This window comes from Oncorhynchus tshawytscha, linkage group LG10 (genome assembly GCF_018296145.1).
Source record: "Oncorhynchus tshawytscha isolate Ot180627B linkage group LG10, Otsh_v2.0, whole genome shotgun sequence".
NCBI lineage: Eukaryota > Metazoa > Chordata > Actinopteri > Salmoniformes > Salmonidae > Oncorhynchus > Oncorhynchus tshawytscha.
In genome coordinates this window covers 82,248,884-82,272,874 of record NC_056438.1, presented here as the reverse complement: position 1 = coordinate 82,272,874, position 23,991 = coordinate 82,248,884, and the positions used below count along the sequence as shown (strand labels likewise).

Genomic DNA, 23,991 nt, shown 5'->3' with positions numbered 1-23,991 from the left:
ATACTGAATGACTGGTAAGTGGAGGCTGAAGCAGAGGGATACTGAATGAGTGGTAAGTGGAGGCTGAAGCAGAGGGATACTGAATGAGTGGTGAGTGGAGGCTGAAGCAGAGGGATACTGAATGAGTGGTGAGTGGAGGCTGAAGAGGCTGAAGCAGAGGGATACTGAATGAGTGGTGAGTGGAGGCTGAAGAGACTGAAGCAGAGGGATACTGAATGAGTGGTGAGTGGAGGCTGAAGAGGCTGAAGCAGAGGGATACTGAATGAGTGGTGAGTGGAGGCTGAAGCAGAGATGGGAGGAGCAAGAAGGAGCCAGAAACACCCTCTTAGTGTAGAAAAAAAATGAAGCGCAATAGTAGTAATACTGTAGTAATACTGTAGTAGTACTGTAGTAGTACTGCACTTGGGGAAAATGCAGTAGAACACTGTGTGGAATGTGAAGGAAAAAAAGGTATTCAAGTAATTAAAAAGTAATAAAATATTACCATTACATTACCATAGTGTCAGTCAATGCTCTTTGATCTGAGAAGAAAACACCAGCACGGAGTTATCAAAATGTAAATGAGAATGTTAATTTTGTTTTCCTAGAAGCCAAATCGTAGAGAAGTGGAATGAATGGGTCGTTATGGCCCCCCGGTGTAGAAAATACATCTCCCAAATGTCTAAACTAGTGAGAAATATGATTATGTGCGAATTTGCTTCATTTACTATCAATCCTCAATTAACATATTTAAATCATTTATAAGATACTGAATTCTCTTTTGGTCATTTGTAGCTCAGTTGGTCGAGCATGGTGCTTGTAAAGTCACGGTAGTGGGTTCGATTCCGGGACCACCACTATGTAAAATGTGTGTGCGCATGACTGTAATTCGCTTTGGATAGAAGTGTCTGCTAAATGGCATTATCTGATTAATATATATTCATATATATTAATATATATTACATGATGTGGACAGTATTTTATTTTACCTTTATTTTACTAGGCAAGTCAGTTAAGAACAAATTCTTATTTTCAATGACTGCCTACGAACAGTGAGTTAACTGCCTGTTCAGGGGCAGGACGACAGATTTGTACCTTGTCAGCAGAGGGATATGATCTTGCAACCTTTCGGTTACTAGTCCAACGCTCTAATCACTAGGCTACCCTACCGCCCCTCCACTCTAACCACTAGGCTACCCTCCCGCCCCGCCCCTCCACTCTAACCACTAGGCTACCCTGCTGCCCCTCCACTCTAACCACCAGACTACCCTGCTTCCCCTCCACTCTAACCGCTAGGCTACCCTGCCGCCTCAACACTCTAACCACTAGGCTACCCTGGAGGCCCCGCCCCTCCACTCTAACCACTAGGCTACCCTCCCGCCCCTCCCCTTTAACCGCTAGGCCCCTGCCGCCTCAACACTCTAACCACTAGGCTACCCTCCCGCCCCTCCCCTCTAACCACTAGGCTACCTCCCGCCCCTCCACTCTAACCACTAGGCTACCTCCCGCCCCGCCCCCACTCTAACCACTAGGCTAAAATGCCGCCCCTCCACTCTAACCACTAGGCTACCCTGCCGCCCCTACTCTCTAACCACTAGGCTACCCTGCCGCCCCTCCACTCTAACCACTAGGCTCCCCTCCCGCCCCTCCCCTCTAACCACTAGGCTACCTCCCGCCCCTCCACTCTAACCACTAGGCTAACTCCCGCCCCGCCCCTCCACTCTAACCACTAGGCTACCCTGCCGCCCCGCCCCTCCACTCTAACCACTAGGCTACCCTCCCGCCCCTCCACTCTAACCACCAGGCTACCCTCCCACCCCACCATTCTAACCACTAGGCTAACCACTAGGCTACCCTCCCGCCCCTCCCCTCTAACCACTAGGCTACCCTACCGCCCCTCCACTCTAACCACTAGGCTACCCTCCCGCCCCTCCCCTCTAACCACTAGGCTACCCTGCTGCCCCTCCACTCTAACCACCAGACTACCCTGCTGCCCCTCCACTCTAACCACCAGACTACCCTGCCGCCCCTCCACTCTAAATAGGATACCCTCCCGCCCCTACACTCTAACCACTCAGGCTACCCTCCCGCCCCTCCTCTCTAACCACTAGGCTACCCACCGCCCCTCCACTTTATAAGATAGGCTACCTTCCGCCCCTCCACTCTAACCACTAGGCTACCTGCCACCCCTACACTCTAACCACTAGGCTACCCTGAAGCCCCTACACTCTAACCATAGGCACCCTTACCCTCCACTCTAACCACCAGGCTACCCTCCCACCCCTCCATTCTAACCACTATATAACCACTGATACCCTCCCGCCCCTCCCCTCTAACCAGTATTTTATTGCCCTTTACTTAACCACTAGGCTACCCTACCGCCCCTCCACTTAACCACAGGCTACCCTCCCGCCCCTCCCCTCTAACCACTAGGCTACCCTGCTGCCCCTCCACTCTAACCACCAGACTACCCTGCTTCCCCTCCACTCTAACCACCAGACTTTGCCGCCCCTTGTCAACCACTGGGCTACCCTGCCCCTCCTCTCTAACCACTAGGCTACCCGCCGCCCCTCCACTCTAACCACTAGGCTACCTTCCGCCCCTCCACTCTAACCACTATGCTACCTGCCGCCCCTACACTCTAACCACCAGGCTACCCTGCCGCCCCCTCCCTCCCACTAACCACTAGGCTACCCTCCCGCCCCGCCCTACACTCTAACCACTAGGCTACCCTGCCGCCCCTACACTCTAACTACTAGGCTACCCTGCCGACCCTTCCCTCTAACCACTAGGCTACCCTGCCGCCCCTGTACTCTAACCACTAGGCTACCCTGCCCCCCTCCACTCTAACCACCAGGCTACCCTCCCGCCCGGCCCCTCCACTCTAACCACCAGGCTACCCTCCCGCCCCGGCCCCTCCACTCTAACCACCAGGCTACCCTCCCGCCCGGCCCCTCCACTCTAACCACTAGGCTACCTCCCGCCCGCCCCTCCACTCTAACCACTAGGCTACCCTCCCGTCCGCCCCTCCACTCTAACCACCAGGCTACCCTCCCGCCCCTACACCTCCACTCTAACCACTAGGCTACCTCCCGCCCCTGCCCCTCCACTCTAACCACTAGGCTACCTCCCCGCCCCGCCCCCTAACCACTAGGCTACCCTTCCACCCCTCCACTCTAACCACTAGGTAGCCTCTAACCTAGGCTACCCCGCCCCCCCACTCTAACCACTAGGCTACCTCCGCCCCTCCCCTCTAACCACTAGGCTACCTCCCACCCCCTCCACTCTAACCACTAGGCTACCTCCCGCCCCTCCACTCTAACCACTAGGCTACCTCCCTCCCCTCCCCCTCTAACCACTAGGCTACCTCCCACCCCTCCACTCTAACCACTAGGCTACCTCCCGCCCCTCCCCTCTAACCACTAGGCTACCCTTCCGCCCCTCCACTCTAACCACTAGGCTACCTGCTGCCCCTCCACTCTAACCACAGGCTACCTGCCGCCCCTCCACTGTAACCACTAGGCTACCTGCCGCCCCTCCACTCTAACCACTAGGCTACCTGCCGCCCCTCCACTCTAACCACTAGGCTACCTGCCGCCCTCCCTTCTAACCACTAGGCTACCTCCCGCCCCTCCCCTCTAACCACTAGGCTACCCTGCCGCCCCTCCCCTCTAACCACTAGGCACCACTAGACAGAACAGTGTTGCGTTTCCCTTTCTGTTGACGAGCCCCGTAATCAATTCCAGAAATCGCGAAAATGGGTTTACCTTGCCTACTAATGAGGGCCTAAAATAGATGGTAGTAAACAAACAGTGAGTGACAGTATTTACCTCCATACACCCCACCTGGTTCCGGTCTCCTTCTCCATGCCTCCCCTCTCTGCTCTGGCCGGCAGACCCCAGTCTCTTCTCCTCCCTGAAGCTCTGTTCCAACAGCTTCTTGTTAAGCAGACGGGCTGCGTTCTCTGCCAGCGTGTATCCAGGCGGGGCAGACAGGTCCTGGCGTATACTGACCACCTCCGGTGTCCTCTCCCCTCCTGTTCCCCCCGGCCCTCCCTGGGTCTCTACTATCAGCTGCACCGGGCTGGGAGAACGCCCGCGGACATTCCTCAGGAACTCCTGGGCTGCTCCAAGGGACCTGGGGTCTTTGGGGTCTGAGGGTGATAGGCTGGGTACCCCTGGCCCCCCGGGAGGTGAGGGGTCAGGGGGAGCGGGGCGGGTGCGGCTTGGGGACTTGGTGAATTTGGACTGCAGGGGTTCGTAAGCTACGGGGGTGTGGTCTATGATGTTGAAGAGGCTGGACAGGCCGTCGTTGATGGTGGTGTGGACCGGAGAGTCCCTGGTGGTGGTGGAACGAGCCCAGGCCGACTCAGAGGCCCCTGTTATTATACATTAACACTTAGAGTGGCCTCAGGCAGCTGACTACAACAATACGTAGATAAATATGACTGAGGATTCAAAACAATAACTACCTTCTGGGGGGTGGTGGGAGTCGGAACCCTGGGGCCGGTCGTGGAGCTGGAGGAGACCCCTACAGGGAGGTCAGCCTTCGATGATGTCGACAACTTCCTCTGGAGCTTAGGAGAACCGTACTTTGGAGAACAACATGTCCGCTCGAACTTGGACTGGACTACAGGAGAGTACTGTATCTTACGGATGTTTCTGGAGGGGGAGGAGATGGGGGTAGAGCCTCCTCCTATAGGGGTGAGGCAGCGGTGGGGGGAGCTGGTGAGGTTGCGGAGGATGTCAGTTTGTAAGCCCACACTGATGGTCTGGGTGGTCTGGGTTCCCCGAGTAGTGAAACCGTTGGTCTGACACGCAGTGTCTCGGAGCTATTAGGTTGAGAAGATAAAGTTGTAGAAATTAGAAGAATAAACTACATATACATTGACTGGTTCGTGCACAGTGGCTTGTGAAAGTTTTCACCCCCTTGGCATTTTTCTTATTTTGTTGCCTTACACCCTGGAATTAAAATAGATTTTTACATTACATTTTTTTTTGATTTACTCAATATGTCGACTACCACTTTGAAGATGCAAAATATTTTTAATATGAAACCAGCAAGAAATAAGACAAAAAAACAGAACTTGAGCGTGAATAACAAAAGTCAATACTTTGTAGAGTCACCCTTTTGCAGGAATTACAGCTGCAAGTCTCTTGGGGTATGTCTCTATAAGCTTGGCACATCTAGCCACTAGGATTTATGCCCATTCTTCAAGGCAAAACTGCTCCAGCTTCTTCAAGTTGGATGGGTTCTGCTGATATACAGCAATCTTTAAGTCATACCACAGATTCTCAATTGGATTGAGGTCTGGGTTTGACTAGGCAATTCCAAGACATTTAAATGTCTCCCCTTAAACCACTCGTGTGTTGCTTTAGCAGTATGCTTAGGGTCATTGTCCTGCTGGAAGGTGAACTTCTGTCCCAGTCTCAAATCTCTGGAAGACTGAAACAGGTTTCCCTCAAGAATTTCCCTGTATTTAGCGCCATCCATCATTCCTTCAATTCTGACCAGTTTCCCAGTCCCTGCCGATGAAAACATCCCCACAGCAGGATGCTGACCCACCATGCTTCACTGTGGGGATGGTGTTCTCGGGTGATGAGGTGATGGGTTTGCGCCAGACATAGCGTTTTCCTTGATGGCCAAAAGCTCAATTTTAGTCTTATCTGACCAGAGTACCTTATTCCATATGTTTAGGGAATCTCCCACATGCCTTTTGGCGAACACCAAACGTGTTTGCTTATTTTTTTCTTTAAGCAATAGCTTTTTCTGTGCTCTCTTCCATAAAGCCAGCTCTGGAGCGTACTGCTTAAAGTGGTCCTATGGACAGATACTCCAATCTCCGCTGTGGAGCTTTGCAGCTCCTTCAGGGTTATCTTTGGTCTTTTTGTTGCCTCTCTGATTAATACCCTCCTTGCCTGGTCAGTGAGTTTTGTGGGCGTCCCAGTTTTGTTGTGGTTCCATATTCACTTCATTTTTTAAATAATGGATTTAATGGTGCTCCGTGGGATGTTCAAAGTCTCAAGATATTTTTTTATAACCCAACCCTGATCTGTACTTCTCCACAACTTTGTCCCTGACCTGTTTGGAGAGCTCATTGGTCTTCATGGTGCCGCTTGCTTGGTGGTGCCTCTTTCTTAGTGGTGTTGCAGACTCTGGGGCCTTTCAGAACAGGTGTATATATACTGAGATCATATGACAGATCATGTGACACTTAGATTGCACACAGGTGGACTATATTTAACAAATTATGTGACTTCTGAAGGTAATTGGTTGCACCAGATCTTATTTAGGGGCTTCATAGCAAAGGGGTGAATACATATGCACACACCACTTTTGCGTTTTTATTTTAATTTTATTTTTTACACAAGTAATTTTTTTTCATTTCACTTCACCAATTTGGACTATTTTGTGTATGTCCGTTACATGAAATCCAATTAAAAATCCATTTAAATTACAGGTTGTAATGCAACAAAATAGGAAAAACGCCAAGGGGGATGAATACTTTTGCAAGGCGCTGTACACAAGATAACCTTGACCTTTAGTTTAGAATGTACACAAGAAAATCTTTATTTCTAAATCCTGTCCAAACAATTGAATTGGCCAATCAAGTTGTAGTGACATCTCAAGGAGGATCAAAGGACATTGGATGCACCTGAGCTCAATTTGAAGTGTCATAGCAAAAGGGTGCGAATAGTGATGTAAATTAGATATTTCTGTCTTTTATTTTCAATAAATCTGAAAGAATTTGTAAAAACATGTTTTCTCTTAGTCATTGTGTGTAGATGGGTAAGAATGTGTATTTATTTAATACATGTTGAATTCATGCTGTAACACGACCAAATGTGCAATAAGTGAAGGTTTACTTTCTGACGACACTGAATACAATAGAATGGTGAACTAAGTGAAATGTACAGCTAGATAAACAACAACAACAACAACGTGAACAGACCTGTCTGTGTTGCTCCAGGAGGTCCGAGGTACCAGGGCCTGAGCGGTAGTTCCTTACGGAGAAGGCCACCTCCTTCATGTCATCACTGAGGTTCCGTGACAGCTGCAGCTCCAGAGACGAGGCGTACCCCACCGTGGGGATGGGGCCCACGCCAGACGGAACCCTAAGTCCGCCTCCCAGACCACCCCCACCCTCTAATAACTCCTTATGACAGGTGGAGGGCCACCTACCATTACCAAATACCTCGTCTGGTCCCCCTACCCCAGGGGATCCCCCCCTCACCGCCACCCCTCGCCCCTTGGTCCCTTTGGGGTACATGTAGTCCTGTTCAGGGGTTCCTGGGGGTCGGGTGGGGCTGTGGGAGACATGGACACTTGCCCCCTCCTCTGTTACCCCGTTACCCCTGAGAGGGAGTGCTGGCAGAGGGGATGGGGTTCAGGGCTGGACAGGGTGTTAGTAGTAAGCGTAGCACTGGTTGTCAGGAACCACAAGGCTGGCTGGAATGGTTCTGGAACTCATAGAGAGAGAATTCAGAATGATTGGAATTCAGAATGATTCAAATGATTAGAGTGATGGGAATTTAGAATGATTGGAATTTAGAATGATTGGAATTTAGAATGATTCAAATGATTAGAATGATCGGAATTTAGAATGATTGGAATTTAGAATGATTGGAATTTAGAATGATTCAAATGATTAGAATGATTTAGAATGAATTTAGAATGATTCAAATGACTCAAATGATTAGAATGATTGGAATTTAGAATGATTCAAATGACTCAAATTATTAGAATGATTGGAATTTAGAATGATTCAAATGATTAGAATTAGAAGGGAAATAAATAATCTCCACAAGGTGGGAAGATGACAGTAAAACATTGGGTATGTTTCTGAATTTAGATTTAAAAAGCTTTATTGTCCACACACAATGTGAAAATGTGCTTGCAGGCTTCACCATAACATGATTGAAATGTAATTTTGATATAAAGTGAGAAAACACATTTGCCATCTTTGTCTTCACATTAACATGATTGCAATTCCAAAAACAAACAATGCTTAAACAGTTGGAGCATCAGTACCTGACGTGGGCCGTTCTGCCCAGGCTTCCATGGGTGTGGGGGTGTGGTGGCCTGGTGTAGGGGAGGGGCCAGGGACAGGAAAGCCCCACCCCTTACTGTTGAACTCCTCTATGTACTTCAGGTCATCAGGTGAAAGGGGTGGAGTCACGTCGTCATGGCCACAGTCACCATGACGACTCTTGTCAGGCAGGAAAGGAGAGCTGTCCATCAGACGCTGGAAGTCACTCATAGAACAGACTGACTTAGCCCTGAGGAGGAGGAGACGAGAATAAAGCATTAAACTACTACATTACCAAAAACATGTTACAAGGATAGGATCAGAGAGGACAGTGGAGGAGAGAAAGGAGAGAGAGGACAGAGAAGGAGAGAGAGGAGAGAGAAGGAGAGAGAGGAGAGAGAGGACAGAGAAGGAGAGAGGAGAGAGGAGGAGAGAGAGGACAGAGACGGATCAGAGAGGACAGAGAAGGAGAGAGAGGACAGAGAAGGAGAGAGAGGAGAGAGGACAGAGAAGGAGAGAGAGGGGAGAGAAGGAGAGAGAGGAGAGAGGAGGAGAGAGAGGAGAGAGAGGAGACAGGAGGAGAGAGAGGACAGAGAAGGATCTGAGAGGACAGAGAAGGATCAGAGAGGACAGAGAAGGAGAGAGAGGACAGAGAAGGAGAGAGGACAGAGAAGGATCAGAGAGGACAGAGAAGGAGAGAGAGGACAGAGGAGGAGAGCGTGATCATTAGTACTGCATCAAAATTCTCTTACTAGAAGAAAGATATAAGTTGATACATTGACAGGTCCCCAAAAAGGTAGAGTAGAAGGAGATATCTCTTTGACATATAAACAGTGTTTTTCAGCCTCTTTGTTGTCCTAATTTCCTGAAACTCTTAAAATAACCTAAAAACATATCATCTGCTCTCCAAAAAAATAAAGTTAATGCGTTTCATTTCATGAGGGATCACTTTAAAACGATTCATTAATTGACTGTCAGGCTACAATGACTTGGATCATATCCTCTCCCAAAGAGACTTGGATCATATCCTCTCCCAAAGAGACTTGGATCATATCCCCTCCCAAAGAGACTTGGATCATATCCCCTCCCAAAGAGACTTGGATCATATCCCCTCCCAAAGAGACTTGGATCATATCCCCTCCCAAAGAGACTTGGATCATATCCCCTCCCAAAGTGACTTGGATCATATCCCCTCCCAAAGAGACTTGGATAATATCCCCTCCAAAAGAGACTTGGATCATATCCCCTCCCAAAGAGACTTGGATAATATCCCCTCCCAAAGAGACTTGGATCATATCCCCTCCCAAAGAGACTTGGATCATATCCCTCCCAAAGAGACTTGGATCATATCCCCTCCCAAAGAGACTTGGATCATATCCCCTCCCAAAGAGACTTGGATCATATCCTCTCCCAAAGAGACTTGGATCATATCCCCTCTCAAAGAGACTTGGATCATATCCCCTCCCAAAGAGACTTGGATCATATCCCCTCCCAAAGAGACTTGGATCATATCCCCTCTCAAAGAGACTTGGATCATATCCCCTCCCAAAGAGACTTGGATCATATCCCCTCCCAAAGAGACTTGGATCATATCCCCTCCCAAAGTGACTTGGATCATATCCCCTCCCAAAGAGACTTGGATCATATCCCTCCCAAAGAGACTTGGATCATATCCCCTCCCAAAGAGACTTGGATCGTATCCCCTCCCAAAGAGACTTGGATCATATCCTCTCCCAAAGAGACTTGGATCATATCCCCTCCCAAAGAGACTTGGATCATATCCCCTCCCAAAGAGACTTGGATCCTTGCCTCTCCCAAAGAGACTTGGATCATATCCCCTCCCAAAGAGACTTGGATCATATCCCCTCCCAAAGAGACTTGGATCATATCCCCTCCAAAAGAGACTTGGATCATATCCCCTCCCAAAGAGACTTGGATCATATCCTCTCCCAAAGAGACTTGGATCATATCCCCTCTCAAAGATACTTGGATCATATCCCCTCCCAAAGAGACTTGGATCATATCCCCTCCCAAAGAGACTTGGATCCTTGCCTCTCCCAAAGAGACTTGGATCATATCCCCTCCCAAAGAGACTTGGATCCTTGCCTCTCCCAAAGAGACTTGGATCATATCCCCTCCCAAAGAGACTTGGATCATATCCCCTCCTAAAGAAACTTGGATCACATCCCCTCCCAAAGAGACTTGTATCATATCCCCTCCCAACGAGACTTGGATCATATCCCCTCCCAAAGAGACTTGGATCATATCCCCTCTCAAAGAGACTTGGATCATATCCCCTCCCAAAGAGACTTGGATCATATCCCCTCCCAAAGAGACTTGGATCATATCCCCTCCCAAAGAGACTTGGATCATATCCCTCCCAAAGAGACTTGGATCATATCCCCTCCCAAAGAGACTTGGATCATATCCCCTCCCAAAGAGACTTGGATCATATCCCCTCCCAAAGAGACTTGGATCCTTGCCTCTCCCAAAGAGACTTGGATCATATCCCCTCCCAAAGAGACTTGGATCCTTGCCTCTCCCAAAGAGACTTGGATCATATCCCCTCCCAAAGAGACTTGGATCATATCCCCTCCCAAAGAAACTTGGATCACATCCCCTCTCAAAGAGACTTGGATCATATCCCCTCCCAAAGAGACTTGGATCATATCCCCTCCCAAAGAGACTTGGATCATATCCCCTCCCAAAGAAACTTGGATCATATCCCCTCCCAAAGAGACTTGGATCATATCCCCTCCCAAAGAGACTTGGATCATATCCCCTCCCAAAGAGACTTGGATCACATCCCTTATCACAGCAATCACCAGGGAATCTACTGTCACTTCTAGCAACAGAAAACAGAAACAACGGTACTTTATTTCATAGCTGGTAGATGGTAGTCTGTTAAGGTAAAGCATAGCTGTTGTAACCAGTAGGATGGTAGTCTGTTAAGGTAAAGTATAGCTGTTGTAACCAGTAGGATGGTAGTCTGTTAAGGTAAAGCATAGCTGTTGTAACCAGTAGGATGGTAGTCTGTTAAGGTAAAGTATAGCTGTTGTAACCAGTAGGATGGTAGTCTGTTAAGGTAAAGTATAGCTGTTGTAACCAGTAGGATGGTAGTCTGTTAAGGTAAAGTATAGGTGTTGTAACCAGTAGGATGGTAGTCTGTTAAGGTAAAGTATAGCTGTTGTAACCAGTAGGATGGTAGTCTGTTAAGGTAAAGTATAGCTGTTGTAACCAGTAGGATGGTAGTCTGTTAAGGTAAAGTATAGCTGTTGTAACCAGTAGGATGGTAGTCTGTTAAGGTAAAGTATAGCTGTTGTAACCAGTAGGATGGTAGTCTGTTAAGGTAAAGCATAGCTGTTGTAACCAGTAGGATGGTAGTCTGTTAAGGTAAAGTATAGCTGTTGTAACCAGTAGAATGGTAGTCTGTTAAGGTAAAGTATAGCTGTTGTAACCAGTAGGATGGTAGTCTGTTAAGGTAAAGTATAGCTGTTGTAACCAGTAGGATGGTAGTCTGTTAAGGTAAAGCATAGCTGTTGTAACCAGTAGGATGGTAGTCTGTTAAGGTAAAGCATAGCTGTTGTAACCAGTAGGATGGTAGTCTGTTAAGGTAAGTATAGCTGTTGTAACCAGTAGGATGGTAGTCTGTTAAGGTAAAGCATAGCTGTTGTAACCAGTAGGATGGTAGTCTGTTAAGGTAAAGTATAGCTGTTGTAACCAGTAGGATGGTAGTCTGTTAAGGTAAAGCATAGCTGTTGTAACCAGTAGGATGGTAGTCTGTTAAGGTAAAGCATAGCTGTTGTAACCAGTAGGATGGTAGTCTGTTAAGGTAAAGTGTAGCTGTTGTAACCAGTAGGATGGTAGTCTGTTAAGGTAAAGCATAGCTGTTGTAACCAGTAGGATGGTAGTCTGTTAAGGTAAAGTATAGCTGTTGTAACCAGTAGGATGATAGTCTGTTAAGGTAAAGTATAGCTGTTGTAACCAGTAGGATGGTAGTCTGTTAAGGTAAAGTATAGCTGTTGTAACCAGTAGGATGGTAGTCTGTTAAGGTAAAGTATAGCTGTTGTAACCAGTAGGATGGTAGTCTGTTAAGGTAAAGTATAGCTGTTGTAACCAGTAGGATGGTAGTCTGTTAAGGTAAAGCATAGCTGTTGTAACCAGTAGGATGGTAGTCTGTTAAGGTAAAGTATAGCTGTTGTAACCAGTAGGATGGTAGTCTGTTAAGGTAAAGTATAGCTGTTGTAACCAGTAGGATGGTAGTCTGTTAAGGTAAAGCATAGCTGTTGTAACCAGTAGAATGGTAGTCTGTTAAGGTAAAGTATAGCTGTTGTAACCAGTAGGATGGTAGTCTGTTAAGGTAAAGTATAGCTGTTGTAACCAGTAGGATGGTAGTCTGTTAAGGTAAAGTATAGCTGTTGTAACCAGTAGGATGGTAGTCTGTTAAGGTAAAGTATAGCTGTTGTAACCAGTAGTCTGTTAAGGTAAAGCATAGCTGTTGTAACCAGTAGGATGGTAGTCTGTTAAGGTAAAGTATAGCTGTTGTAACCAGTAGGATGGTAGTCTGTTAAGGTAAAGTATAGCTGTTGTAACCAGTAGGATGGTAGTCTGTCAAGGTAAAGTATAGCTGTTGTAACCAGTAGGATGGTAGTCTGTTAAGGTAAAGCATAGCTGTTGTAACCAGTAGGATGGTAGTCTGTTAAGGTAAAGTATAGCTGTTGTAACCAGTAGGATGGTAGTCTGTTAAGGTAAAGTATAGCTGTTGTAACCAGTAGGATGGTAGTCTGTTAAGGTAAAGCATAGCTGTTGTAACCAGTAGGATGGTAGTCTGTTAAGGTAAAGTATAGCTGTTGTAACCAGTAGGATGGTAGTCTGTTAAGGTAAATTATAGCTGTTGTAACCAGTAGGATGGTAGTCTGTTAAGGTAAAGTATAGCTGTTGTAACCAGTAGGATGGTAGTCTGTTAAGGTAAAGTATAGCTGTTGTAACCAGTAGGATGGTAGTCTGTTAAGGTAAAGTATAGCTGTTGTAACCAGTAGGATGGTAGTCTGTTAAGGTAAAGCATAGCTGTTGTAACCAGTAGAATGGTATTCTGGGTAAATCGGAAACATTAGCAGTAATTGTACTACCTTTATTTATCCGAGTAGGCTATCGAAAATACTTCCACTAACATAAGATATGTTGAGGTAAACAGAAAGAAGAAGATATTTACCTGCCACAGCCCATGTGACCATAACAATGAGGGCCTGTCTAGATAAGTGAAAATATTACCTGTAGGTCTAAGACATTTATACAGTATTTCCAGGTAAGTGAACAGGTCAACCACCTTACCTGAGCAGACTGCCAAAGCCCATCTCTTCCTCCTCCTCCTCTTCCTCCGGGTACATTGGGTCCTCTATGTCTGGGATCTCATTCAGAGCCTGAAACAACATACGCAGACGTCTTAGTGGCGGGCTGGAATTAAAACCTGCACTGGGCAAGAATTGAAGAACCCTTTCATGTCTGAAAACACTCCACATTTGACATTCCTGGAATGCATCCCAAATGGCACCTAACATAGTGCACTACTGTTGACCAGGACCCATAGTGCACTACTGTTGACCAGGACCCATAGTGCACTACTGTTGACCAGGACCCATAGTGCACTACTGTTGACCAGGACCCATAGTGCACTACTGTTGACCAGGACCCATAGTGCACTACTGTTGACCAGGACCCATAGGGCACTACTGTTGACCAGGACCCATAGAGCACTACTGTTGACCAGGACCCATAGTGCACTACTGTTGACCAGGACCCATAGGGCACTACTGTTGACCAGGACCCATAGTGCACTACTGTTGACCAGGACCCATAGTGCACTACTGTTGACCAGGACCCATAGTGCACTACTGTTGACCAGGACCCATAGTGCACTACTGTTGACCAGGACCCATAGTGCACTACTGTTGACCAGGACCCATAGTGCACTACTGTTGACCAGGACCCATAGTGCTCTACTGTTGACCAGGACCCATAGTGCACTACTGTTGACCAGGACCCATAGTGCACTACTGTTGACCAGGACCCATAGTGCTCTACTGTTGACCAGGACCCATAGTGTACTACTGTTGAACAGGACCCATAGTGCACTACTGTTGACCAGGACCCATAGGGCACTACTGTTGACCAGGACCCATAGTGCACTACTGTTGACCAGGACCCATAGGGCACTACTGTTGACTAGGACCCATAGTGCACTACTGTTGACCAGGACCCATAGTGCTCTACTGTTGACCAGGTCCCATAGGGCACTACTGTTGACCAGGACCCATAGTGCTCTACTGTTGACTAGGACCCATAGTGCACTACTGTTGACCAGGACCCATAGTCACTACTGTTGACCAGGGACTCTACTGTTGACCAGGACCCATAGTGCTCTACTTTTGACTAGGACCCATAGTCACTACTGTTGACCTGGACCCATAGTGCTCTACTGTTGTCCAGGACCCATAGTGGACTACTGTTGACCAAGACCCATAGTGCACTACTGTTAACCAGGACCCATAGGGCTCTACTGTTGACCAAGACCCATAGTGCACTACTGTTGACCAGGACCCATAGGGCACTACTGTTGACCAGGACCCATAGTGCACCACTGTTGACCAAGACCCATAGTGCAGTACTTTTGACCAGGACCCATAGGGCACTACTGTTGACCAGGACCCATAGTGCTCTACTGTTGACCAGGACCCATAGTGCTCTACTGTTGACCAGGACCCATAGTGCTCTACTGTAGACCAAGACCCATAGTGCACTACTGTTGACCAGGACCCATAGGGCACTACTGTTGACCAGGACCCATAGTGCTCCACTGTTGACTAGGACCCATAGTCACTACTGTTGACCAGGGGCTCTACTGTTGACCAGGACCCATAGTCACTACTGTTGACCAGGGACTCTACTGTTGACCAGGACCCATAGGGCACTATTGTTGACCAGGACCCATAGGGCTCTACTGTTGACCAGGACCCATAGGGCACTATTGTTGACCAGGACCCATAGGGCTCTACTGTTGACCAGGACCCATAGTGCTCTACTGTTGACCAGGTCCCATAGGGCACTACTGTTGACCAGGACCCATAGTCACTACTGTTGACCAGGACCCATAGTCACTACTGTTGACCAGGGACTCTACTGTTGACCAGCACCCATAGTGCTCTACTGTTGACCAGGGACTGTACTGTTGACCAAGACCCATAGTGGACTACTGTTGACCAGGGCCCATAGGGCTCTATTGTTGACCAGCACCCATAGTGCTCTACTGTTGACCAGGGACTCTACTGTTGACCAGGACCCATAGTCACTACTGTTGACCAGGACCCATAGTGCACTACTGTTGACCAGGACCCATAGTGCACTACTGTTGACCAGGACCCATAGTGCACTACTGTTGACCAGGGCCCATAGGGATCTACTGTTGACCAGGACCCATAGGGCTCTTCTGTTGACCAGGACCCATAGTGCACTACTGTTGACCAGGACCCATAGTGCTCTACTGTTGACCAGGACCCATAGTGCACTACTGTTGACCAGGACCCATAGGGCTCTACTGTTGACCAGGACCCATAGTGCTCTACTGTTGACCAGGACACATAGAGCACTACTGTTGACCAGGACCCATAGTGCACTACTGTTGACCAGGACCCATAGTGCTCTACTGTTGACCAGGACCCATAGGGCTCTACTGTTGACCAGGGACTCTACTGTTGACCAGGACCCATAGTGCACTACTGTTGACCAGGACCCATAGTGGACTACTGTTGACCAGGACCCATAGTCACTACTGTTGACCAGGGATTCTACTGTTGACCAGGACCCATAGTCACTACTGTTGACCAGGACCCATAGTGGACTACTGTTGACCAGGACCCATAGTCACTACTGTTGACCAGGACCCATAGTGCTCTACTGTTGACCAGGACCCATAGTGCACTACTGTTGACCAGGACCCATAGTGCACTACTGTTGACCAGGACCCATAGTGCACTACTGTTGACCAGGACCCATAGGGCTCTACTGTTGACCAGGACCCATAGTGCTCTACTGTTGACCAGGACACATAGAGCACTACTGTTGACCAGGACCCATAGTGCACTACTGTTGACCAGGACCCATAGTGCTCTACTGTTGACCAGGACCCATAGGGCTCTACTGTTGACCAGGGACTCTACTGTTGACCAGGACCCATAGTGCACTACTGTTGACCAGGACCCATATTGGACTACTGTTGACCAGGACCCATAGTCACTACTGTTGACCAGGGATTCTACTGTTGACCAGGACCCATAGTCACTACTGTTGACCAGGACCCATAGTGGACTACTGTTGACCAGGACCCATAGTCACTACTGTTGACCAGGACCCATAGTGCTCTACTGTTGACCAGGACCCATAGTGCACTACTGTTGACCAGGACCCATAGTGCACTACTGTTGACCAGGACCCATAGTGCACTACTGTTGACCAGGACCCATAGTGCACTACTGTTGACCAGGACCCATAGGGCTCTACTGTTGACCAGGACCCATAGTGCACTACTGTTGACCAGGACCCATAGTGCACTACTGTTGACCAGGACCCATAGTGCACTACTGTTGACCAGGGCCCATAGGGATCTACTGTTGACCAGGACCCATAGGGCTCTACTGTTGACCAGGACCCATAGTGCACTACTGTTGACCAGGACCCATAGTGCTCTACTGTTGACCAGGACCCATAGGGCTCTACTGTTGACCAGGGACTCTACTGTTGACCAGGATCCCATAGTGCACTACTGTTGACCAGGACCCATAGTGCACTACTGTTGACCAGGACCCATAGGGCTCTACTGTTGACCAGGACCCATAGTGCTCTACTGTTGACCAAGACCCATAGTGCACTACTGTTGACCAGGGACTCTACTGTTGACCAGGACCCATAGTGCACTACTGTTGACCAGGACCCATAGTGTACTACTGTTGACCAGGACCCATAGTGCTCTACTGTTGACCAGGACACATAGAGCTCTACTGTTGACCAGGGCCCATAGTTTAAATTTTTTTGTTATGGATCCCCATTAGCCAAGGCAGCAGCTACTCTTCCTGGGGTTTATTATGGATCCCCATTAGTTCCTGTCAAGGCAGCAGCTACTCTTCCTGGGGTTTATTATGGACCCCCATTAGTTCCTGCCAAGGCAGAAGCTACTCTTCTTGGGGTTTATTATGGATCCACATTAGTTCCTGTCAAGACAGCAGCTACTCTTCCTGGGGTTTATTATGGATCCACATTAGTTCTGCCAAGACAGCAGCTACTCTTCCTGGGGTTTATTATGGATCTCCATTAGTTCCTGCCAAGGCAGCAGCTACTCTTCCTGGGGTTTATTATGGATCTCCATTAGTTCTGCCAAGGCAGCAGCTACTCTTCCTGGGGTTTAATATGGATCCCCATTAGTTCCTGTCAAGACAGCAGCTACTCTTCCTGGGGTTTAATATGGATTCCCATTAGTTCTGCCAAGACAGCAGCTACTCTTCCTGGGGTTTATTATGGATCCCCATTAGTTCCTGTCAAGACAGCAGCTACTCTTCCTGGGGTTTATTATGGATCCCCACTAGTTCTGCCAAGACAGCAGCTACTCTTCCTGGGGTTTATTATGGGTCCCCATTAGTTCCTGTCAAGACAGCAGCTACTCTTCCTGGGGTTTATTATGGGTCCCCACTAGTTCTGCCAAGACAGCAGCTACTCTTCCTGGGGTTTATTATGGGTCCCCACTAGTTCTGCCAAGACAGCAGCTACTCTTCCTGGGGTTTATTATGGATCCCCATTAGTTCCTGTCAAGACAGCAGCTACTCTTCTCGGCTCCGGCAAAATTAAGGCAATTATACAATTTTAAAACATTACAATACATTCATAACAGATTTCACAACACAATAAGTGTGTTCCCTCAGGCCCCTACTCCACTACCACATATCTACACCACTAAATCCACGTGTAGGTGTGTGTATAGTGTGTATGTTATCATGTGTGTGTGTGTACATATGACTGTGCCTGTGTGTGTGTGTCTCTTCACAGTCCCTGCTGTTCCATAAGGTGTATTTTTATCGGATTTTACTGCTTGAATCAGTTACCTGATGTGGAATAGAGTTCCATATAGTCAAAGGTCGTGCACTATATACGGAATAGGGAGCAATTTAAGATACTCCAGAGTCTGATGTCTCACCTGGTTCATATAGAGGAACCTCTTGTCTGAGTCTGATGTCGCACCTGGTTCATATAGAGGAACCTCTTGTCAGAGTCTGATGTCTCACCTGGTTCATATAGGGGAACCTCTTGTCTGAGTCTGATGCCTCACCTGGTTCATATCGGGGAACCTCTTGTCAGAGTCCAGTCTGCTGGGAAGTGGGACCTCCAGGCTACCAAGGGAGTCTAGCGTCAGAGCGTCCAGGAAAATGTTCTCTGTTGGGCCTCTGACCCTCACTACAGCCCCTGCTCTTCATGGGCCTCTGAGTCCGAGTGGGAGCGGGTGGGGAGGGAAACAGGGCCGGAGGTGGCAGAGTGAGGGGAGCGGGGTGACCGAGGGGAGCGAGGGACCTTACATGGGCTCTCCTGAGGGGGAAAAGACACCCCTGTGTCCTCCTGCCGTCGCCCCATCTTTGACGTCGGAGGGTGAGCCCTCACTGCTCTGTCGGACATTCAGCTCTCTCTGCAGCTGTGGGGTGAGGAGAGAGAGGGAGGAGAGAGGAGAGAGAGGGAGAGAGGAGAGAGAGGGGAGAGAGAGAGGAGAGGGAGGGAGGAGAGAGAGAGAGGGAGAGAGAGAGGAGAGGGAGGGAGGAGAGAGAGGGGAGAGAGGAGAGAGAGGGAGGAGAGGGAGGGAGGAGAGAGAGGGAGGAGAGGGAGGGAGGAGAGGGAGGAGAGAGAGGAGAGAGAGGGAGGAGAGGGAGGAGAGAGAGGAGAGAGAGGGAGGAGAGGGAGGAGAGGGAGAGAGAGGGAGAGAGAGAGGAGAGGGAGAGAGAGAGGAGAGAGAGGAGAGAGAGGGAGAGAGAGAGGAGAGAGAGGGAGGAGAGAGAGAGGAGAGGGAGGAGAGAGAGAGGAGAGGGAGGAGAGAGAGGGAGAGGGAGGGAGGAGAGAGAGAGATGAGAGAGAGGGAGGAGAGGGAGGAGAGAGAGAGAGGAGAGAGAGAGGAGAGGGAGGAGAGGGAGGGAGGAGAGAGAGAGAAGAGAGAGAGGGAGGAGAGAGTGGGAGGAGAGGGAGGGAGAGAGAGGAGAGGGGGAGAAAGAGGCGAGGGAGAGGAGAGGGAGGAGAGAGAGGAGAGGGAGAGAGAGGAGAGAGGAGAGGGAGGAGAGAGAGAGAGGAGAGGGAGGGAGGAGAGAGAGATGAGAGAGAGAGGAGAGAGAGGGAGGAAAGAGAGAGAGAGAGAGAGAGAGGAGAGAGAGAGAGAGAGGAGAGAGAGATAGGGAGGAGAGAGAGAGAGAGAGGAGAGGGAGGAGAGAGAGAGAGGAGAGGGAGGGAGGGAGGAGAGAGAGATGAGAGAGAGGGAGGAGAGAGAGAGGAGAGAGAGGGAGGAGAGAGAGGGAGGGAGGAGAGGGAGGAGAGGGGGAGGAGAGGGAGAGAGGGAGGGAGGAGAGAGAGGTAGATAGAGGGAGGAGAGGGAGAGAGAGGAGGAGAGGGAGAGAGAGAGGAGGAGGGAGAGAGGAAAGGAATGAGAGGAGAGTAGAGAGAGGGAAAGAGGAGAGGGAAAGAGGAGAGAGGAGAGGAGGAGGGAGAGAGGAAAGGAATGAGAGGAGAGTAGAGAGAGGGAAAGAGGAGAGGAAAGGAATGAGAGGAGAGGAGAGGGAGAGAGGACAGGAGGAGGGAGAGAGGTAAGGAATGAGAGGAGAGGGAGAGAGGAGAGGAATGAGTAGTTTCAGACAGGGTGATGTGACTACAGAATAGGAAGAGACCAGGTCCCATAGGGCTCTACTGATGACCAGGACCCATATCACCCTCTCCATCTTGTGGTGCATGTTTCTCATGTTGCTGTCCCCCCCTCCTCTCCCTCCCCCTCCTCACCCTCTCCATCTTGTGGTGCATGTTTCTCATGTTGCTGTCCCCCTCCTCTCCCTCCCCCTCCTCACCCTCTCCATCTTGTGGTGTATGTTTCTCATGTTGCTGTCGCCTCCCCCTCCTCTCCCTCTTTCTCTCCCTTCACCTCCTCTCTCCCCCTCCTCACCCTCTCCATCTTGTGGTGCATGTTTCTCATGTTGCTGTCCCACTCATGTCTCTCCTGGTCGAAGCGTTCCAGTAGGCCTCTCCTCTCCCTCCCCCCCTCCTCTCCCTCCCTCCCCTTCTCTCTCCCTTCACCTCCTCTCTCTCCCTCCTCACCCTCTCCATCTTGTGGTGCATGTTTCTCATGTTGCTGTCCCACTCTTGTCTCTCCTGGTCGAAGCGTTCCAGTAGGCCTCTCCTCTCCCTCCCCCACCTCTTCTCTCCCTGCTGCAGCTTCCAGTGGAGGTCCAGGGAGGTGCTGTGGCTCTCTGCCAGGAGGCAACGGTGCTCCTCTCGCTCCTGTTTAAAGGCCCAGTCTTTGTCTCCTCCTCCTCCTCCCTGCGTCTCCCCTCTGGCCTCTCCTCTCACCTCTCCTTTCTCTTCTCGTCTCTCCTCTTCCAGCTGGTTGAACACATAAACAGACAGGCAATAGATTAATACAGTTGAAGAACAATCCATAACAATGTGGTGACGTATGAGGATGGGTCCTTCTACTGACCGTGTGAGCTGACGTGGAGAAACTTAGTCTGTCAGGTGACCTGACTACAACCAGTCTGTCAGATGACCTGACTACAATCAGTCTGTCAGATGAACAGACTACAATCAGTCTGTCGGATGACCTGACTACAATCAGTCTGTCGGTGCATGCTTTGAATACATGTCCTGGTAATCCGTCTGTCCCCACGGCCTTGTGAATGTTGACCTGTTTAAAGGTCTTGCTCACATCAGCTATGGAGAGCGTGATCACCCAGTCGTCCGGAACAGCTGGTGCTCTCATGCATGCTTCTGTGTTGCTTGCCTCCAAGTGAGCATAAAATAAATTTAGCCCGTCTGATAGGCTGGCGTCACTGGGCAGCTCGCAGCTGGGTTTCCCTTTGTAGTCTGTAATAGTTTGCAAGCCCTGCCACATCCGTCGAGCGTCCAAGCCAGTGTAGAAGGATTCAATCTTAGTCCTGTATTGACGCTTTGCCTGTTTGATGGTTCGTCTGAGGGCATAGTTGTATTTCTTAAAGGCGTCCGGATTTAGTGTCCCACTCCTTGAAAGCGGCAGCTCTAGCCTTTAGATCGGTGTGGATGCTGCCTGTAATCCATGGCTTCTGGTTGGGAAATGTACGTACAGTCACTGTGGGGACGACGTCATCGATGCACTTATTGATGAAGCTGGTGACTGAGGCGGTATACTCCTCAATGTCATAGGATAAGTCCCGGAACATGTTCCAGTCTGTACTAACAAAACAGTCCTGTAGCGTAGCATCTGTGTCATCTGACCACTTCCGTATTGAGTGATTCACTGCTACTTCCTGCTTAGTTTTTGCTTGTAAGCAGGAATCAGGAGGATATAATTATGGTCAGATTTGCCAAATGGAGGGCGAGGGAGAGCTTAGTATGCGTCTCTGTGTGGAGTAAAGGTGGTCTAGAGGTTTTTTTTCTGATTGCACATGTGACATGCTGTTAGAAATGGTAGCTAGTAGTCAGTTAGCCACTGCTAGCGGTCTTCACCGTTAACAGCGCGATATCAACCCAGAGCATATCGGACTGCTTTTTCTCTTCCACATCTCCGGATTTCTACCGCAACCTTTGAACCTTTACACTGGATCAACGCAGCTAGCTAGCTGCAATCCGAGTGGCTACTCCTGGCTTGAGCTAGCCTCGAGCTAGGTCCATCTCCCAGCTAGCCGAAGAGGTCCACCAGCCAATTCTTGGGCTACAATACCTCTTTTGCCAATTGGCCTGGACCCTTTACTGCCGACAAGGAGCCCGCTGGTCCATCACGACTGGTCTGCCGACGTAATTGTCCGAGGTGGTTTCAACAGACTCTTCCGTAGCAACGTCCCCGGAGGCCCTTCTGCCAGCCCCGGCCCGCTAGCAGTCTGATTCACTGTGTTTCCAGCTCGCCTAGTGTACTAGTGACTACTGAATCGGCTCCCTGACTCATATATTGCTACTCATTGGACCCTATGATCACTCGGCTACACATGCCTCGCCCTAATGTCAATGTGCCTTGTCTATTGCGGTTTTGGTTAGTGATTATTGTCTTATTTCACTGTAGAGCGCCCATCCCTGCCCAATATGCCTTAGATTTCGCCTCCAGGTAGAACTATATGAAATCGAAAAGAGTTCGACCTGGAACCAAAAGGGTTTTACCTGGAACCAAAAAGGGTTTTACCTGGAACCAAAAAGGGTTATTCAAAAGGTTCTCCTATGGGGACAGACAAAATAACCATTTTAGATTCTATTCCGGAACCAAAAAGGGTTACCTGGAACCAAAAAGGGTTCTCCTATGGGGTCAGCCAAATAAACCTTATGGAACCCTTTTTCTAAGGGTGGGTGGGTGGGTCTGTCTGTCTGTCTGTCTGTCTGTCTGTCTGTCTGTCTGTCTGTCTGTCTGTCTGTCTGCCTCTGTGTGTGTGTGTGTGTGTGTGTGTGTGTGTGTGTGTGTGTGTGTGTGTGTGTGTGTGTGTGTGTGTGTGTGTGTGTGTGTGTGTGTGTGTGTTTGTGTGTGTGTTTGTGTGTGTGTGTGTGTGTGTTACCTGAGCGACGTGACACTTCATCTCTGCCCATTTGACCTCCCAGGAAGCTTTGTCATTAGCGTAGATCTGCTGCAGCTGGCACCTCCTGTTCTCCTCCTCCCTCAACTCTAACCTGAACTCCTCTAACAGGGAGCGCACTGCCTGGAGCACCCTACGGTTCTCACCCACCTGGAGAGGAGGAGCGGGGGAGGAAGAACCAAACTGGAACAATCATTTATTTAAGATATGACGGAGATCTTCTGATAATGTCATCTGTTTCTACACACAAGCCATAATGTTCACGTTGATCTACACACATCACACCAGAAAAAGATCATACTATATTCTGGCTTGATGGATAATATGTACGTTAATACAAGGGTTCTGTTGAGGTCTGTTCTATAACATGTTCTGTTGTGGTCTGTTGTGGTCTGTTGTGGTCTGTTGTATAACATGTTCTGTTGTGGTCTGTTGTGGTCTGTTGTGGTCTGTTGTATAACATGTTCTGTTGTGGTCTGTTGTGGTCTGTTGTGGTCTGTTGTATAACATGTTCTGTTGTGGTCTGTTGTATAACATGTTCTGTTGTGGTCTGTTGTATAACATGTTCGAGGGATCATTGAACTCCACTGTACTTGAACAGACTTTGCACTCATCCAAAGTGCCTTTTAATCCAGAGTTTAATCCAGGGATTGGAGTGTATCAACAGCTAGAAATCCATTGTACCCTACCTGTGTCTGGTGCTGCAGGCGTTCAGTGGAGGGGAGTTGGGTTGTTGGGCCAGGCTCGGGGCTGTCTCTCTGGGGTAGCTGGGTACACGACCTGTCCCTGTCCTCTCTCTCCGTCTCTCCCTCTCCATGCTCCAAGATCAGCTCTGGAATACCCTCCAACTTCTCATACTGCGACAAACAAGACATGGAATAACAAGGTTATTATAGCCGACAATAACAAGGTGATTATAGCCGACAATAACAAGGTTATTATAGCCGACAATAACAATGTTATTATAGACAACAATAACAAGGTTATTATAGCCGACAATAACAAGGTTATTATAGCCGACAATAACAAGGTTATTATAGTTGACAATAACAAGGTTATTATAGGCGACAATAACAAGGTTATTATAGGCGACAATAACAAGGTTATTATAGCCGACAATAACAGGGTTATTATAGCCGACAATAACAGGGTTATTATAGGCGACAATAACAG

General features: G+C 48.9%; 1 protein-coding gene across 1 annotated transcript in view; it reads right to left on the bottom strand.

The window, feature by feature from the left end:
• Positions 1–483: 483 nt before the first annotated feature.
• Positions 484–23,991, bottom strand: part of LOC112239385 (microtubule cross-linking factor 1-like) — a 96,852-nt gene continuing 73,344 nt past the window's right edge. The window contains 11 exon segments of the mRNA XM_042329611.1: positions 484–521; positions 3,810–4,357; positions 4,402–4,810; positions 6,932–7,347; positions 8,011–8,258; positions 13,340–13,428; positions 18,378–18,438; positions 18,622–18,734; positions 20,387–20,671; positions 22,801–22,968; positions 23,508–23,675. Coding sequence (XP_042185545.1) covers positions 507–521; positions 3,810–4,357; positions 4,402–4,810; positions 6,932–7,347; positions 8,011–8,258; positions 13,340–13,428; positions 18,378–18,438; positions 18,622–18,734; positions 20,387–20,671; positions 22,801–22,968; positions 23,508–23,675 — 2,520 coding nt within the window. The 3' untranslated portion in view covers positions 484–506.